This window comes from Plodia interpunctella, chromosome 21, assembly GCF_027563975.2.
Source record: "Plodia interpunctella isolate USDA-ARS_2022_Savannah chromosome 21, ilPloInte3.2, whole genome shotgun sequence".
In the NCBI taxonomy this organism is placed as follows: Eukaryota; Metazoa; Arthropoda; class Insecta; order Lepidoptera; family Pyralidae; genus Plodia; species Plodia interpunctella.
This window is the reverse complement of record NC_071314.1, coordinates 3,864,800-3,883,612: the sequence shown is the minus strand read 5'-3', so window position 1 is coordinate 3,883,612 and position 18,813 is coordinate 3,864,800. Positions and strand designations below refer to the sequence as shown.

The 18,813-nt window shown below is 33.6% G+C and overlaps 1 protein-coding gene across 1 annotated transcript; it reads right to left on the bottom strand.

Moving 5' to 3' along the window:
* Nucleotides 1-423: 423 nt before the first annotated feature.
* On the bottom strand, nucleotides 424-18,808 carry LOC128679356 (potassium channel subfamily K member 18-like). Its single transcript, XM_053761527.2, has 3 exons — nucleotides 18,427-18,808; nucleotides 2,738-3,406; nucleotides 424-2,454 (listed from the first exon to the last, which is right to left on the bottom strand). Exons 2-3 carry the CDS (start codon nucleotides 3,342-3,344, stop codon nucleotides 1,658-1,660), a joined length of 1,404 nt encoding a protein of 467 aa, XP_053617502.1. The 5' UTR covers nucleotides 3,345-3,406; nucleotides 18,427-18,808; the 3' UTR covers nucleotides 424-1,657.
* Nucleotides 18,809-18,813: the final 5 nt, after the last annotated feature.

Genomic DNA, 18,813 nt, shown 5'->3' with positions numbered 1-18,813 from the left:
ACCAGGCATACGTTCAGATGAGAGAGTGAGAGAGAAAAACCAAAACACAGAAGGAGCGTCTCAACTTGGAGCGAATCGGAAGGGTGCCTACCGGCTGGTCACGAGAGTGAAGTGTGGGTTTGCATATCACATCTCAGAGTCGATTGGCAGTTAGAAGCAGCTAACCAATCGCATTGCTGTGTGGTTGTCGTCTCGCTCCAATGCCACACTGTGATTTAAATACAATACACACGACCCAATAGTGAGATGTGAATTGCAATCACTATAGTATATACTAAAATTAAATAATTTTTAAACAGTATACACGCAGTTGTCGAACAACCTTGAATATTATTCATTTTGTATAATGTCCACCAAAACGAAAAGAACAGATATTTGAACAACCAATAGAATTTCGTTATTCAATTTCGAATAACATTCGAATTTTATTATTTTATTTTATTTCTGTAATTCTATAGGCTGTTTAAACAATTCTTCACACTAATGCAGACCAGCCCTTAGCTAATTATTTAGTTGATACAGTTTGGCATAGTTCTAAATTTTACATATTAGTACTTACTATGACTATGACTTAGCAAAATTATAATGACTTCAATAGTACAGACTTTCGTCAGAATTTGATCCAACATTTTAATACATATATAACTATATTAATTTGGTATTGAATCCACAAATTATACAATTTCTAAAATTATTTAATTTTAGTCTAAACACACTCGATTCATAATTAATTGTCTGTGGTTAGTGAAGAATACGAGGAATCAGATTTTGAATAAATTAAAAGGTTTGAAAAATCAATTTCAGCGAAACTTTATGGTAAAATATTTTATTCCATATCCAAATTTAAAATTTAATAAGTTTATGATCAGTCATTTATTTCAATTCACGCAAGGTGTATGATCAAAATTGGGCAAAAATACAACAGCAATAGAAAATTAATGAACAATAGATAAAAATATATAATTAAAATTCTATGAATAAATATTCCTCATTCACATAATTCCATATTTAAAATATTTCGAAATAGTTTTAACCAAAAATATCGAAATATATTCCATGCATATTTATGGGATAAAAATTTTATTGATGTCGGGAATTCGCCAATTAATTGGAATACCTACCATGAAAATAATTTGTTACGGCAATAGATATCACATTATTTTCAGTGTATAGGTACTCTTCTGCATCAGTCAGTATATCCAAATTCACTGCAAAGTCGGCGCTATTACCGCGACATACAAATACATGCAGGGCAACTTGACGTGCAGTTGACTGTATCTATCCAATTATATTATTGTTTCTAAAGAGCCGACTGACAGGGGGTTGGCGCAGAGGCCTGAGGCCAAAATCCTTGCGTCTCGTTGAGCCAGCAAAGTAAATAGATAAGTGTTAGTCAGACTGCCTTGATAGTATTCTCGATACTGTTAAGTTTGACGTAACAGTGACATAATCCGGCAGTCAAATAATGCGACTATATTATTTATATCTACATCGGGGTCATTCGTTCAGGATCCCTTTGTTCTCTACCCGTATAAACAGATCGTCGTATGGCGCCCCCCTCCCATCTTGAATTAGGAACGTGATTCAGCACTTCAGGTAAAGATTCCCCTTCTGAATTGATCACGGTGTCGTCGGTTAGATTGCCACTTTCATCCCGTCAAGACCGATGCAAAAATTCTGGAGTAAGAACTTTCTGAGTGGTCGCTTTCATAACTTTTTCGTGGTGTTTTAGTCGATGAACTATTTCGTCGTGAAGGACATTAAAGCACATAGCCGTGAGAGCGAGCCCGGTCATAATGTAAATTGAGCAAAACCAGACAGTGCCAGATGACGCTCCATTCTTTTGCGTAGCCCCTGGAGCTAAATGCCCAAAACCTATTGTGCTGAGACTCATAAAACAAAAATATACTCCATCTATGGGACTCCAACCCTCTATCTGATACAAAACAAGGGCTCCAAAAAAGATGTAAGTGAATATTGCAGCAAGACACAAAGAAACTGGAGCTAAAATTGAAAATCCACGCAAAGATGCTTTGGAATCTGTATCAGTACAACTCATCGAATCACAATCTCTCAGAAAACTGAGACTCTGTGTTTTATCTTTAATAGAATTTGTGCTAACACTGTGTGCTTGTGACGCAGATATAATAGTGCCGGATGGTGATCTAACGTAATACGGCTCTTGAAGGTGCAAAGTCTGTCCTCTGTAGTCATCATGTCGTCTCACTTTTTCTTTTCGTTCCTTGTTTGCCATGGTTCGTTCGTCGAGACAACAGTATCCACATTTTGTGCAAAGACAGCAACATAGTGCCCTGCTGAAGACACTTCTGGCTAATCTTGATAGCAGGGCTCCAACGACTGATAGATATAATAAGGTTAGAGGAATACCTATGACAGCATATCCTATTGTGACTGCTTTACCCAAGGCTGTTCTTGGTGCTACGCTGCCATAACCTAAAAAAAAGAACATATATTTCAAGAAAAAAAACGTTGTAACCAGGGAAGTTTGTATGTTTTACTTTATAGTTAATTACTAAATCTTGTTGCAAAAACTAACTGAATTTTTTGTATGTTATTCATAACCTCCTCATCATCCATTGTAACGTTTTCAATGTTGAGGCAATGGCCTTCCATACATACGAATTAGTACGACTCACTACGCGCCTTAAGTTCAAATACAAAATCTGACTACAAATTTTAACAACAAATGAACCTAACAAGATACACAAAAACATACCAATAGTAGTAAGAACAGTAAGCGAATACAGGAATGCCTTTGCAAAGTTCCATTCATAGTCGTCAATCACAAGAGCAGGCGCCGACTCCAGCACCCTAGCTCCTCCGTACTGCGCCGACACATCTGCAGCCACCCTCGCCACCAGCTTCTCCTGGAACCTCGCAATCTCCTGCGCCGCTAGTCTGGTCCAATTCTCCTTATACAGTATGTTTAATGAAACTGTTATCTCCCAAATGCTTTCTACCGTCTGCGATCTCAGTTCTGCACTAGCCTGGCTTATACTTCCATTTATTTTAGACAACGGCACTTTTTGTTCAGTTGCTTGATACGAAGTCGTTGCTAGTGTTTTTTGATGTATCCTTGCAGCGCTGCCTTCAATTGCTAAGAAAATAAAAGCACCGAGCAAAGTATAAGCCAGTAGTAAAACGAATATCCCAAGATTAGTTACGCAGCCGGCAACCAAAGTTTTCTTTTTACTTTTTTTCGTTTTGACACACAGACAACATGTTGTGATGATGTCATCTTCTGCTCTATAGTTATCAGATTTTCCATTCTTTTTATATTTACTATTCACATGATTCTTTTTCTTATTCTTATCCATGTTCATGTATATATTTGACGATGCATGGTTAGTTCTATTTACTTATCTTGCTTTTCGGTACAAGTCATCTGTAAAAGAGAGAATATATAAATATCTTTGATGCCTGTTTAATGTAAATAAAAAAGCTCGAGTTTATTTTGTCTGCATAATGTTAGAGTCAGCAGACCATAACAAAGTAGCTTTACCAGGAAAGGGCGGGCCGATAAAGGGGGAAGATAGAAAACAGATAACGTAAACTTAGAGGTATATTAGCATATTTGCGAAAAATAACGCTAAAAATCATTGACTATTTACGTGGAACGATTCTAGTTTCTAGAGCAAATACTTGTAACAAGTAATATCAGTTATTTGTAAAACAACTTTAGCTTTTATGATACTAAATTTAAGTTTGTAGCTAAAACTCGTCTCAACTAACTCGAAATATTGCTTTCAAAATTTATTTCTGCAATACTTTATTTCAAATCTGACATGAAACAAAACTTTATATTAGACATTCTAGACCATCTGCAGAAGAATTCAGCGAAATAAAAACACGTTTAGTGCTTTTATTTCGCGAAACGAAAAGCGGCCCCGTCTAAACTTTTCGCCGTATACATGGATAAAAATTCTGGATACATAGGAATATATTCTGGATATATAAGAAAGGATAGAATACCTACATCTGTGAAGTACACCAAGAACTATATTGAATACCACAGATTTATATATTACTCAGAATACCGTGTTTTAATGATTTTAAATAAAGGATCATCAAGAAAAAATTGTCATAGAAATTAGTGTAGAAATCGAGATGTTCTGTGCAAAAATTACATAATTAAAAATTATTATATTATTATGGTTTAATTTATTGATTGTATAAATCACTGGACTGACAAATTATTGAGCAATTACGAAACATGATTGCCTAAATACTAACATGGTCGTGCATTTTTTTTATTTACATTTTATTTTATTTTTTTTCAGTATATATTTTTAAATTTGCTCAAAAACATTTAAATAAAAATGTGCTCATATGCACATAACTAACACATTTGTATTAGTTAATATTTGTTAATAATAATCAATATTTTCAAATATTAACTAATACAAATGTATATATTATCACTATAGCTTATTATTATCTCTTGACTATAAGATGTACATGTACGTATTCACTGTGGGATGCAACGGTAACGCGCAAGTTTCGGTCAGAACGGTATTGCGGGTTGCATTACATAATTAGTGTCTCCGCAGAGAATCGTTATTACGTGCTCTGTGGTTTCCCAAACTGTTCATGAGAAGCTATGATCGAACTAATACGGTTTTGTGGTCAGCAAAATCCATTGATCAACATGAACTTACAACGTAACATTTGTGCAGTGTTCAAAAAATCTCTATAACAGATTTGTATAAACACTGCACAATTTTTGTGAGTAGTTACAGATGTTGAAACTGAGTTGATTTTAAATGAAATCATGGTCAACAAGTTATTTTTTTTTTTCTTCAATTGGCTCAATTGAAAGTTTAAATTGTACTACGTAGAATTCCAGGATCTCGCCGGAATCCTTACGGCCAGTGCACGACTTCGGTCTAAGGGACGTGCGCGGTAAGCGGAGCGGTCGAGGTGGACGTGTTCAGAGAGTAGGAAATTATGTCGTTATCCAAATTATCTTATTTTACTTTGATTCAAAAGTAGCGATTTTTTAAACATTATTTCTCGATGTCCGCAAGGGAGTGCACGAATTAAACAGAGATAAAGATACAATCGTGAATATATAAATACAATTCTGGAAAACATTATTTTATTTTTTCCCATTAACAATATTTTTATGACACTTCTGTATTTATGTTTCGACATACATATTGGTGGTCGGTTTATTATTTCGCTTATAACGTCCTCAGTGTTCATTTTGATATTAAAAAAACATTTTTAATACCTACTCCTCGCAGAATCCGTCACTCTCGCGCCGCTGTTGGTTTCTCTCTATTACGTGGTATCGCTCGCTGCGTAGGAACTATTGTTCCTCCCGCTCCTAATAAAGCCTGATACTCGTACCGGAGCGATTCGCTCGCTGAAATACGCGCGCGTTTCCGCTGGACGGAAGTTCGTAGCGTGGTCAAAGATCTTTCCAGCAGCCCGGCAAATCGCGCCTCGCTTCTCTTCATATTTTATTTAGACTGGTTAGAGTTGTGTAATTTTTTTTGTATCTAAAAATATATTTTCTCCGTTTAAGTTTTTTTTTTTTCGTATTCAAAATACCCTATTTTAACGGATACTAACGTAGTACTGCGCGAGAGCCTGGGACGCTTAATGGGCTTAATCTTTTTACTACTTACCTTTTGTAAACAATTTATTTACCTATTTATGTACACATAAAACTTATTTTACAGATTACTTATTTCAAAGGAAATCTCTTCCAGTAAACTCATGAGGAGAGATATGTTAACATTACCACTTAACAACCACCGAATTGAAAATCACCAAATCCCGGTAGCGCCCCAGTCCTAGTAACTGTTACGGTGTAGATGGCGCCACAAACAAGAATGGCGGTCTCTGCGGTTAGTCGTATGGTTGGTACCTATACGATCATTGAGTGCTCGATTGAACAGCATTGATTATTTCAGAACATCACAGAGGTCGAATTTATAAAACAACGAGTAACAGATCTGTTGTAACTGGGGGGCTACGGGGCTACCATGAAACATAAAACACGTATGTAGCTCGTCGTTGCATCCACACATAAGTATTCTCTTTATTTTTCGTGATATGGAAAAGAGAAACATTGAGCATATGGACGTTATTGCGGGCTACGTGTTATATGCTTCGTGGTAAGGTAGGCCTTCTGCTTATGAAATCGTTACAGGTAATAAAACAAATTCCTCTGCCGCGTCTGTATGTCAGTTTGCGGTAACCTCGCAAATTACGGATTTTCATGCAGTTTTCACCGATGTTACACTTAAACCTTCCTCATAAATTATATACTTTCTGTGTGATTCCTGGAAAAGGCTTAAGTGTGAAGTCGGGACGGGCCGCTAGTATTACATAAAACTTAAAGACAAAACCGGACTATATATGGAAAGAGTGGAAGGAAGCCTTCGCCCAGCAGTGGAACACTAATTATGGCTCAAACTAAATAAAATAAGCTAAAATAGTCATTAACGTAATTAGTTTCAGGTACCAACCTGCATATATACATATATATACATGCATGTGTTTCACTAAACTAGACTTCACAAAATAGTAGCTGAAAATTTAAAAAGTATGTGTCAACGCGAAAATCAATTTGCACCGAACGAACGCTTTTAAGTTTTAAACTTGAGTTTATTTATTGGAATTTGAACTCAATTTATGACCGTGTTAATGTACCGGAAACAAAACGCACCGCGTTACTCGCGGGAGCGAAAATTCACGATAATGAATTAAACTTTGTCAATTATTTATTTATAAGTTATCAAGTTCACTCAGGTTGTTTATGTGAACGTGAAATCTAAGGTAAATTACAGATACATTGCTACGTCTTTATTCCTTGCAGAGTAGACAGAGCCAAGAATCGCGAAACTTGAAGGCGACGTTGAGCTACATTATTATTTTGGTGGAATTGGGATTCTGAAATTATGATAAATAAGAATATATTTATTAGCTAATACAAACAATACAAACGCCGCGGTAGGAGATGTAACTGGTACATTCTATGTTTTTCTATGGCTCCAAGACCAGTAAAGAAGTAAGTATGAAGGATTAATAGTAATTCTGATATAGCAGAGGTAGATGCGCCATTTTGCGACAGATACCTTAACAAAAGAGGTAAGTATACCTACAGGTATTTAAGTTACGAGCGCACAAATTCATAAAGAAATAGAAAGGTGAAAATGTAATGAAGATCCCGTTTTTTAATTATTATTATTGCTGTTTCAAGAAAAACAAGACACATTAATTCCAAAAAGCATCACATCACCGTAAAATTTAAAAGTTACATTACATTAACAATTTTATTTCTCAACTTTGGGAGTAAAAAGAACACGCTATCAAAAGTAAGATGCTAGTAACATTAAGGATTAAACAAGGGAAGGGAAGTTGTTGCGTTAAATCATTCGTATTAAACAAAGGGCCACTCTGAAAATTTTATAGCAAAACGTATCTAGGAAAGTGTTCTACGAAAATCTATTTAGTCATGTTTTCAGGATTTTTATATTTCTTATAAGGTAATAAATACCTAACTGCACACTAGCGCCACCGTCAAATGTTTACCAATTTCTTTTGTTTATTAGCGAAAACTAAAATATCTGCTCTTTCGAAATTATTCTACATTAGATAATATGACTACATAAAGCTCTTCACAGAATCCTTGATCTATTGTTTAACATTTTCTCATTTCACAATAGTTGAAAACTATTCCATAGAATAATATGAATTTCCATAGAATTTGATGAACTTGATAATAGGGTTTAAATTTATATTTTCAATAACAATATTAGATACAGACACAAAAGACAGAACTGATGATATAAATTTCCGCGAAACAGTATATATTCGCGAATGTAATGAATTCCTAGAGTTTCCATCGTACACAAGTTCTAACTGGACGACTCTGCCACAAAAACAGTTGGCCGATAAGTTAAGCATAAGTTATAAACAATGGACTGTTTAACAACTTGAAGTTTGTGCCCGTTTTGCAAGATTACTATACCTACATAAATTCTTATGGTAAATAAATCGCGCGCCAATCAAAACTAATATTATAACAATAAATAATTGACCAATTTAGTTATTTTTTTCTGTTACTGGCAAACATTACATAGATGAGGACAACACTGGGCATCGAAAGCTAAGGGATATGTTTTTTGATAAGTTGTGTTTTGCTCCAAAAGTACCTAGTTCAAATATAATTTTTGTGATGTAAAAATCCTTTACGTAATTGCAAATATCATTGTAATTTTATAATCTCAAAGAATAGAAGTACCTTTATCTTACAAAACTCACAAATATAGTGGATAGAAAATAACAATATTCATAATATCGACCGAAGCAATAAAATTTTATTATCAATTTCTGAATATATGGATCTCGGTTGTAACGTTAGCTAAGGTAACCTGTTATCGGAATACTCCGGGACTATTTATAAGGTAAAGAGGACATTAGCATCAATTAGATTTGTTTTGAGTACCCTCCATTTTTATTATACAAATTAAATAGCCGAAACTTTAATAGTAAGTTTAACTTTAATAGTATAAGAAAAAAATAATGAAACACGTATTCTAATTCTATCGTATGTCCGATGGACACAAACAAACAAATAAGCTCACCATTATCTATGGTCACTTGTACAAATTATTTACCCGCCCTGGTAATCAAGATAGAAAGAAAATTCACGTGGGTGAAAGTTAGTTATATAATAAATCCCTTAAAACGATTAAATCCCTAAAGTAAGTATACCATGGTAACCCTATTTCATGCGCAGGGTAATGAAATAAGTCATTTAAATTGGAATAGAGATTTCAATGGTGGAACATTAGGCGTTTGGGGTGGCTAAAATGCTGTAATATTGGATTATATCACTGATTTATGCAAAATCTTTATCGCCACCGACACCTGAAATTGAATTTTCGCATCGTCACATTACTTTGGTTAAAATGAACGGATCGAGGACTGATTTTTCCATTTCTTCCCCGACCTTTTTTTACTGTTAAATGATTTAGCTACATAGTATTAGATTACGCTATACCTAAGTTTAAAGCAAAGGAATTTTTGCCTATTTTCATAATGTTTTCTAAATATATTTTTAACCATGTAAAAAATATATTTAGAACAATTTATGTACTCTGTTATGCTAGAAGTAAAAAATGCGAGAAACTAATGGTAACCCCTTCTGGTATGATAGGGACCAACACCGTTCAGAGTTTCCGTTTCGGCATTTCTTCTCAGCAGGTGGTCGTTACGAATTGACCGTAGTTTGTAGCTTTTTGAGAAACCGCTATATACCTAATATAAAAAATGATTTAATTTGAATAAATTATTTGATTGGATAATACCTACACGCTTCTATTATTTTTGAAATTAAAATGGAAAAATATTCCTTTCTACACATTATCCAGGTTAAAAAATGAGGGGAAATCATTTGTATGGGAATTGACAAGTTATTAACGAAAAATGCATGTTCTTAGGTTTTCTCCAAAAAATATCTAGAATTAGTTGATAGTAAGAAAAAAAATATCGATAATGTCCTTCTATCAAAATACTCTTCACATTCTATCAATCAGCTATTTTTATCATCACCACGCGGGGCCGCGGGCTGGCGGGTTTTAACCGACTGCAAACATAACCGGGACCAATGGCATAACTTGCCTACCGAAGCACGTGAGAGCTTTAATACATTTTGGTCATCCATCCAATGACCGACCATTGTGAGAGTGTCTTAACCGCCAGTATCACGAGCCGAGCGCGCTAACCATTTCGTAATTACATAATCGTAATTACATAACGTAATCGCTTATTTAGATAAAGAAACGAGACCACTTATTTTTATAAATATGAGGCATTATGTTTTCAATTCGCTGGATACTAACATATTGACAGGGTTAAAATTAATTGGACAGTAGTTTGAGTGCACTCAAAATTGTGCAGATTCGAAATTGGAACGCGAAGTGGTATGAGTCTATGGTTTGACTGTTGATTGGTTACTGGCTTTTCTATTTTTGAATAGTGAATGTAACCAATCCAATATCGTGTGTGTAACATATAATTGCTCTAAGTTGTCGAGGACATGGAATAGACTCCTAGGGCTAAGTAATGGAAGTATTAGGTATTTTGTGGTCTAGGTTTATTTTTTCTTTTGGTAACAAGTACTTATGACTGCATTTTATCGAGCTGTAAAACTATAAAATTTCCGAGTCACATGTCTGAAAAGACATTTTAACAATTCAAAGAAAAGGATATTTTTCTCGTTGACCTAGAATCTTGAAATTATAACAGTGGATCCGCATTGATTTATATATGCGGTTAGTAGGTAGAAAAAATAACCGTCAAAATAAAAATAGAAAAATCACAAAATACTTATTGTTACCTCTTTCGGTTTTCTTTTTAAATAGTCAAGCACAGCTTAGTTTCTTGTGTAACTTCGAACATTGCATATTAACTTTACTTGGAAGTATTGGCATTACAGAAATAATGCGTAAGTACGATGGCTTAAGAGCACATATCAACAAATCCGTTTTTCTTTGAAACGTAAATTCAATAAATAAAGAATTAAATATACTATGATGGAGCAACACATCACACAGATGGAGCGAGCCCCAAATCAAGTTCGAGACTTGTGTTATGGGATACTGACTCAACGGTACTATATTCTATAACAAATACATATATAGATAAATATCCAAGACCCGGGCCAATCAGAAAAAGATCATTTTCCATCACGACCCGACCGGGGATCGAACCCGGGACATCTCGGTTCAGAGGCAAGCACTTTACCACTGCGCTACCGACGTCGTATAATAGATGTTACACATGAATATATAAATATAATAAATTATGTTATATTATAATAAATTATATTATATTAAAAAATACATTCACATTTATGTGAATATATTTTTTATTTAACTATTTACCATAATTTCTACACATATTTACAACAAAATTTCTATACACATATACGTGACAGAACACGAATAAACTAAAAGATAAATTGTTTGACCTAACATGATCGGCAATGTTAAACTACGTTTAACCTAAAACGTAGGTTTCCTATAAAGATAAAGCCGTCTTGTAATTAAAACAACATAGTAATAAAACCAAACCTAAAGAGTCAATATCTAAGTTTATAATCCAATATACTGGCGTGCAACCGATTTGTGTCCAAAATTAACCCATAACTTTTCATTAGGCTCGTAAAACTGATAATACACAATGTATACCAGCTTTAAGGAAGCGTTCAGGGGTACGACCATCTTCTGAAGTGCTAGTGTTTATCACTAGCACTAAAATAGACATTCAAAGTGCCATTGGCTATAAAATTCAGTCGTAAAATCAATTCAAGTTTTATTTCCTTAGATTATGTCCTTTTGGTTTTACAAATACTACGATAAGGAGAATAAATCCAAACCTGAAAAATAATAACATTGTACCTACTAAACTTAGCCTTATAATAGTTGCGAACAAGCATATTAGGTACTTGGTTACTTTTTGCTACAACAAACTAAACAAAGATAATGTATCTATTTAGTATAAACTTGCTATAAAGATATATTTAATCCTTGATACAATAAGGTCTAAGTAAATAAACTTCTTCTAATACTATCTTTTTAATCACTGCGGTGACTTTTGACATGCTCAGTCCCTGATACCGAACAACTTTCCATATAGGAGTAACTCCGAAAATATAAAAACAATCAAGTGATCCATACATTTTCTTATATATTTGATTTTGAATGAAACGGCTGAATTTTTCGCGATTTCATGATTGCTCCCATAAGAAACGTTGTTCAGTATCATGAGCAAAAAGGCAAACAGCCGCCACTGATTAAGATATGGCCCTGTATGTTCTTGTAATACAATTAGTATTACAAGAACATACATTATGAAAATTTTTTCGCATTATAAATAAGTACCAATATGTGTCAAGTTTCCAAATGTGAAGTTTGCTCTGATTTAAATATTATTTAATGACGGTATGACGACTATTCAAAATTGCATGTTTATTCCAATATAGAAGCATGGTAATGAAGTTTTCATTGCAATGTTTCATGTTACCTCTTATCTATACAACCCCATGAGCAAAATAAACTGGGCACATAAACTATATTCTCTGAAAACTACTATCTACTACTCTCAAATGTCGTGCACGTATTCTATGCGAAATGTGTGACTTGCGAACGTTCGGATCGCCACAAAGTAAAGAGAAAACAGAAACATTTATCAGTAAACTTAAAAATCGAAAAGACTCCTAAAAACGTAGAAAACAAACCTTTAAAAGTAAGGTTTTGAACTTAGAATTTTAAAAGAAAAATCTTATAGGTTTATGATGCATATATAAGTACTTACTAGTATTATAAATGCAAATGTCAGTCTTTCTGCAACGCTTCACTTTCACGGCTAAACTGCTAGGTTAACTTTGATGAAATTTGAAACACCTAAAGTTAATGACCTGAAGCCAAGTATAAAATATCCACAGAATTACAACCCTAAGAATTGCCTAACGAAGCAAAATTTTCTTATATTCACGTACTAATTATCTTAGTACGTGAATAAAAGTGCCATTATTCACATGAGTGAAGTACTCCGTGTCTATTAAGCACAAAGGGATGTTTGGCAAAGTTGTGATGTTTGCGAAAGTAACGTCAGCAGCAAAAGCTCGAATAAAATGTCACCTGTAAGAAGCAGTGTCTTGAAAGTCTCCAAACTTGCGCCTTGCTTGTACGGCGGTGGAACTTTCGGTTTATTTCACTTCTATTTCTGTTTAGTATTTTCCAGGGCACACAGAGACGTTAATTAATTGATATAAAGCAAATTAGTGCAATGTTTTCAAAGTTGTGAGAATTTTCTCAAATTAGATGAGTCTTCAAAAATCGGCTGCGATATCAAAACTTATTGAATTAGTGCGTACTAATCGATCATTGCTTTAACTATATGCATTTCAAACCTAACCGATATCCAACTCTGACACGCTTTATGCAGCCAAATTACATACAACTAAAAAACTTTACCTACTACACTCTGTTTTAAGACAACATATAAGACTATGACAAAAACATCTTAATCAAAAGAAGAATGAACATAATATTTCATATTCAAACAGCAAATACTACACGCATCAAACCAGAATATAATATTGTCTTCATACTTATGTAAACATTAAATAAGATAGAAATATACACTAAATCCTACTATATATTTTTTTAATTTCGCTAAGAAATAAAATAAATTAATAGAAATTTAAGGTGTATATAGTGTGTGGGGCCAAAGCGACTTAACATTAAACCAGCGAATCACAAAACTAAGTACTTGACAAAATAAAATTAACCCTCGCGATAGTTTTAATGTAACCTCGCAAAATCCCTGTCGTCATATTAGTTTATAATGACAGTTTGGGAACAAAGAGCCGGGGTCCAGGTCCAACCGGGATAATCCAAGGCTTAAACTGATACTATTTTGGAATATACGATCACTGTTTAAAGCGCAGTGGGCTGTTAAAAGAGTAATCCTGACCACGAAGTTAAGGTGATAGCGTTTCCTCGCCAGTTAAGTGCCCTTTATTTAGTTGATATAATTATGTATATTCACCATATTATTAACATCTTGTAAATATGAAAGTCTGTCTGTCTATCCGAGTGTTTCGACCGATTTTTATGAAATAAATTTTAAGTAAACAACAGATTTTGCTTCCTCAGAGCTCCAAAGCTCTCTAGCTGAAAAAGAAAGAATAAAAACGCTCAGGTGAGACATAGAGTTTTACTTCCTAACTTTTACGAATTACATAATTTAGAAGCATTTAGATCTAAGGTAGCTCAACGTAAAGTCTCGCCTTTGCTCCCAATTCCTTAAAAGGGAACTCAATCATCGTTGAATAAAAATGGCAACGTTCAAGATAATAAAAAATATCTACTCTCTATTATTATTCAAAGCACGAAAGGAAATACTCTCTTTTAAATTCATGGATCCTTTAACTCGTCTCCGTTATCCTTTGTGCAGATAATCTGGTGTCGGAAACAGGAGTAAATAACTATTGGTAAAGGCAAGGCTAGATAGTAGATTCAGAAAATGTTTACTACCGCGTTGCAAACCGGAGATTACGAGTATGTTTTGGAAAATTTGAGACAAAAAGTAAGTACTCTATGCTGTCCCTATTCCTGGTTACATTTTACCCCTGTAATGCATAAAGAATGTACGTTTTGTCTCTCTCTGTAAATACCAAAAATATTCTTTAGCTTAAAGTATTATATAAGTACCTTTTTATGAATATAAACTGTAACATGACTACTTAAGTATGTACTAACAGATCATCAATATCAATTAAATACATCGAATAAAACTGAAATAAATCGTGCTTTTATATTTAATCAACAAAATAATTTAGGGCGACGTATAAATAGTACTTAGCAGAATAAAAATTTGAGAAAAAAACTTTGTATTTTATGTAGTACACTGATTTACTATTTATTATGGTGTGATAAGGACAGAGGAGGGAAGGAAGATTTGTCAGAATCATTGTCAGTGACAAGTGGGAATCCTAAACCTGTAGGAAACAGGCGTGCACTTATATATGTATTCAACGCAAATTCTTTTAAATAATATATTAGGTACTTGTTCAATACTAATAATAATGACTTGTTTATTTTTTGTAATAGTGGAATAATTACCAACATCATAAAAATCAGAATAATATACATATACACAACTGTGTGTTTATATTATTCTGGTTTTTATGATATTGGTAATAATTCCACTATTACAAAAAAACAAAGAAGTCATTATTTTTTCGGAATATACTGATATACTCGTATTTTCAGCTCTCTGGCTACTACTAGCACTTATATCAAGACATCCTGTTATTATTATCCTATAACAATATGAGGTAGAAAAACATTAGGTCAAAATAACTGAAAAGAACTCGTAACACCCAATTTCTATACCTTCAAAAGATCTCAATCGAGGCAAAGGTTAGGGATAATTTCGTACAAACCGCGATATAAATTGTAAAGGCTCTGCCTGGCCCGTAATTAGAGAATACAAAGAGATATATTGCGATACAATTTCGGGCGGAAATTGATGGGTTGTCCTGAGTACAATACATGAGATGTCCACGCTCACACAAACCAGCAAATGATATAGATATTAGAACATAGTTTATATAAGAAACAATATAAGTAGTTGTGTAATTATTAAAACTTACCAATTCTCTTTCTCACAACTTTGACGTAAGTACGCAGAAAAAGGCAAAGGTCGCCATTTTGCTTAAATGTTGGCGGTGCGACGGTTAAATTAATTAACGTCATATTGGACAGTGCAACTCACCCTTAGATTATTATATCCAGGAGATAAACGGGCATAAAAGTTCACTTTTGAATTAGGTACCTATCAATTATTTAAATTTATTATACGACGTTTTAACCTCCTGAGTACATGTGTTCTTTTCATAGAACGTTAAAAATAAAAAAATATTACACTTTTTTTCGCACTAGTAGCTCTATACTTTTTTATTCAACGAGATATGGCAATCTTTTAAATCTATAAAAAAATAGAAACGTCAAAATGCCATCTGTCACTTTTTTTAAAATGGCTTTAGAAAATAGAACTGTTGATGTGCGGCTGCGCCAGGGTAAGTAAATCCTCTTTCATCCATTGCAAGGCTGAATTACTTATGCAATATTTTACTAAAAAAGACATATTTGTGTTTCAATGAAATAAAATACTAGATTATTTTTTATTAATAACTTGGAATGCGCTTGTGACCTTGATATATTTTTTTATGTCCACTGCGAAGTACATCGGAACTATACTTATATTTTCAAACTCTATCTTCCAATGTCCTGTATGTAGGATGTAAGAGCTTTTCTTTTTTTTTTAAGATTTATCGGACCAAGAAATTGATAACATTTTAAATGAATCCGAGTTTGACTATTTTGGAGACGATTCAGTTGGAGATCCTGAGTTTCTGCCACCAAATTTAAATGAAAAAAGGCAAGATCGTCAGAATAGTGACTCCAGTAGCTCAAATGATGATACCAGTACATTTACTGCTCCAACAGCTTCACCAGCGTTTTCGGATTATTCAAATGACTTGACTTATTATCTTCCGCACATGCAAGACCAAGAGGACGAGCCAGAGGAAAATCTCGTGGTCGCACGTCAGGCCGCAAACCTTATGTACATGACAAATTTCAATGCAGAAATAGGCAAAATAATTCTGAAATAGGTATAACCACGATAGGTTAAATAATTCTTTAAAATTTAATTCAACCAGTTCCTACTAAGAACAAGCGTACCAAAGGTGTTTTTCGTTTCCCAGATTATGGCCCAAAACAATGGCGCTGCAGAAACAGTGGCTGCTGTAAAAAAACTACTGTTTACTGAAAAAAATGCGGTATTTAATTATGTTTCACCTCAAATCGAAATTGTTTTTCCAATTTTCATGAAAATTATTAAATATTTACTTTTTAATTATTTTTGTACCGTACATTTGTGCAGTTTTTTTACGATAGCTTTTGAGATATAAGTAAATCTATGTTAATTACTGTTAATTTTTTTTAAAAATTGTATATTAAGAGCTAAAGATTTTCAATTTATTGATCTCGAACAAATTCTATTAGTTATGTTTCTAATATTTCTACTAATTATGTTCCTATTAGGCTAATATTTGATGTATATAAATACACAATATATTATGATAATGTGAAGATTGTAATGTTGATCTCATTTTTTTATTGAACGTTCTTTGGTCTAATTTATGAATAGTGGTAAAAATATATTTTTTGTTGATTTTCAGTTTGATAATATATTAAATTATTACTTAATGATGGATATATCTTTGTTTTGTTTTTCTTAATTTGAAATTAAAATTGTTATAGAATATTTCCATTATATGTCCTATACAAAGCTCGTTATGATAATTATCTGATGTCCTTTATATAGAACATAGTGAAAATCCGTTTTCACCAAAAAATGAATTTTTTCTATAATTTTCCGATATATAATATCACCCAATGAACATACTTTCAAAGTATCAAACAAGAATTTAAAAAAATATATGCTTGAAACTCAGGAGGTTAAGGAAATTCTGTCGAAACAGTTTGATTGATTTATGAGTTCGACTGAACTTTTTCATGAAATTCTGAGAATGCAGAATTCGTTTAAAAAATCGATTCAAACGTGAACTTTCTTCGATGGGTACCTTAATAACTCCAAGCCATTTCATCTCCATGTTAAAGTTTCACAAATATGTAGTAAGATGCAGTATCTCCTGTCTATGGAGAAAATTGTCCTGTATTTTTGTTTATTTTAACAGTTCATGAAGATATATTACTGGTTTTAAAACGTCTTTTTCCCTAGGGATCCTTTTTAACAGGGTCTGACATTAGCATTAACACTTTTGTTTAACCTTGCCGAGACGTGAGATCCTGAGGGACTCCGATGTATAAGGGAAAGTCACGAACGAGATTTTTTAGTTAAATGGCCTTGGAACTTTTATCTGAGCGTTTTCTTCCTGGCCATTAAACATCGAAACCAAAGAGATATGTCGTTACAATAATTTTTATTTTATTTAGTACATCCTTGGTAAGTTGATCTAGGAGCAAAGCTGGAACGTATTTTGATTATTCCACTTAAGTATACCAAAAAATATTGACCGCTTCGAAACGGCATGCCATTTAAATCGGTGCCATTTGTGTCGGTATGCCGAACGGAATGTCTCAACGAGATGATCGGATAATTTGGCATTTCACAAGGACAAAGATTAAAGACAATGGGGGTTTTCGCCTAGTTATTCATACATTTACTTTATGTCGAGTGTGTTATTGCTAACAATGGTGTCATATTTTATTTAAGTCGCCTAAAGGCATCTGACATGACTCTAGCGACTAACTACCAGTTATGGAACTGGTAGTTAGTCGCTAGAGTGGACCACGTACCAAATTTCAGCGAGATCTGTTAAGCAGTACTAGCGGCCCATCCCGGCTTCGCTCGGGTATAAACATAATAAATTATACCTCTAAATCTTCCTCAGGAATCACTCTATCTATTGATAAAAACCGCAACCACTCTATCTATTGAGTTTACAGAGTCGCGGCGCAGACAGACAGACAGACGCGGTAGAAGACTTTTTTTTATAATATGTAAGGATAATGATTGGTCCCTCCTATAGTGTCAGATGGGCTAACCACTATAAGTATTAACTTCGTCGCTATATAGACAGTAGACACTGTCCTCGACAACATCTTAAAATTACAAATTTTGACAACCCACTTCATTGTATTGTTTCGCGCCAATAAAGAATTCATATTCCCTGATACGTCCTTACATCATGTTAAAATTATAATTAAGTATAGTTGTTATCATAAAATTATGACAATCAGATAAAAATATATTGTTCAGTACTCAAAATTAGTATTTACTCACCTCTCAATCAAAAGTCACGGACAATCGAATCTTCTCTTATTTGCTGTTTATTTTTACAATGCGAAATGAAAATATATATATAATTTAGCAGTGTTCAGATAGTCTGGAAATATTGAAGTCACTCATCTTCACTGATAACCACAAATCAAGGGACGTGTCAACATAGTGTATCTTCTATGTATCCACAATATCTACGAAATATGTCATTTTATACACTGTGCAACAATGTTTTCGTTCTTTTTCGGCAATTTTTCACATTTAGAATTGACACACAATGAAAAATTATGTAAAACTTGCTAGTACTAAAGATTGTGTTTTGTTCTATTTAAAAAAATATGTCACTACAATGAAAATGAGTCCGGCGCGTCGGCCATGTTGCTTCGAGAT

Excerpts from the sequence above, each read along its gene's own strand:
- LOC128679356 (XM_053761527.2), bottom strand. The coding sequence starts at position 3,344 with ATGAACATGGATAAGAATAAGAAAAAGAATCATGTGAATAGTAAATAT. Across the intron at positions 2,455-2,737 it reads TACTGTTCTTACTACTATTG|GTTATGGCAGCGTAGCACCA; the intron begins GTATGTTTTTGT and ends TCTTTTTTTTAG.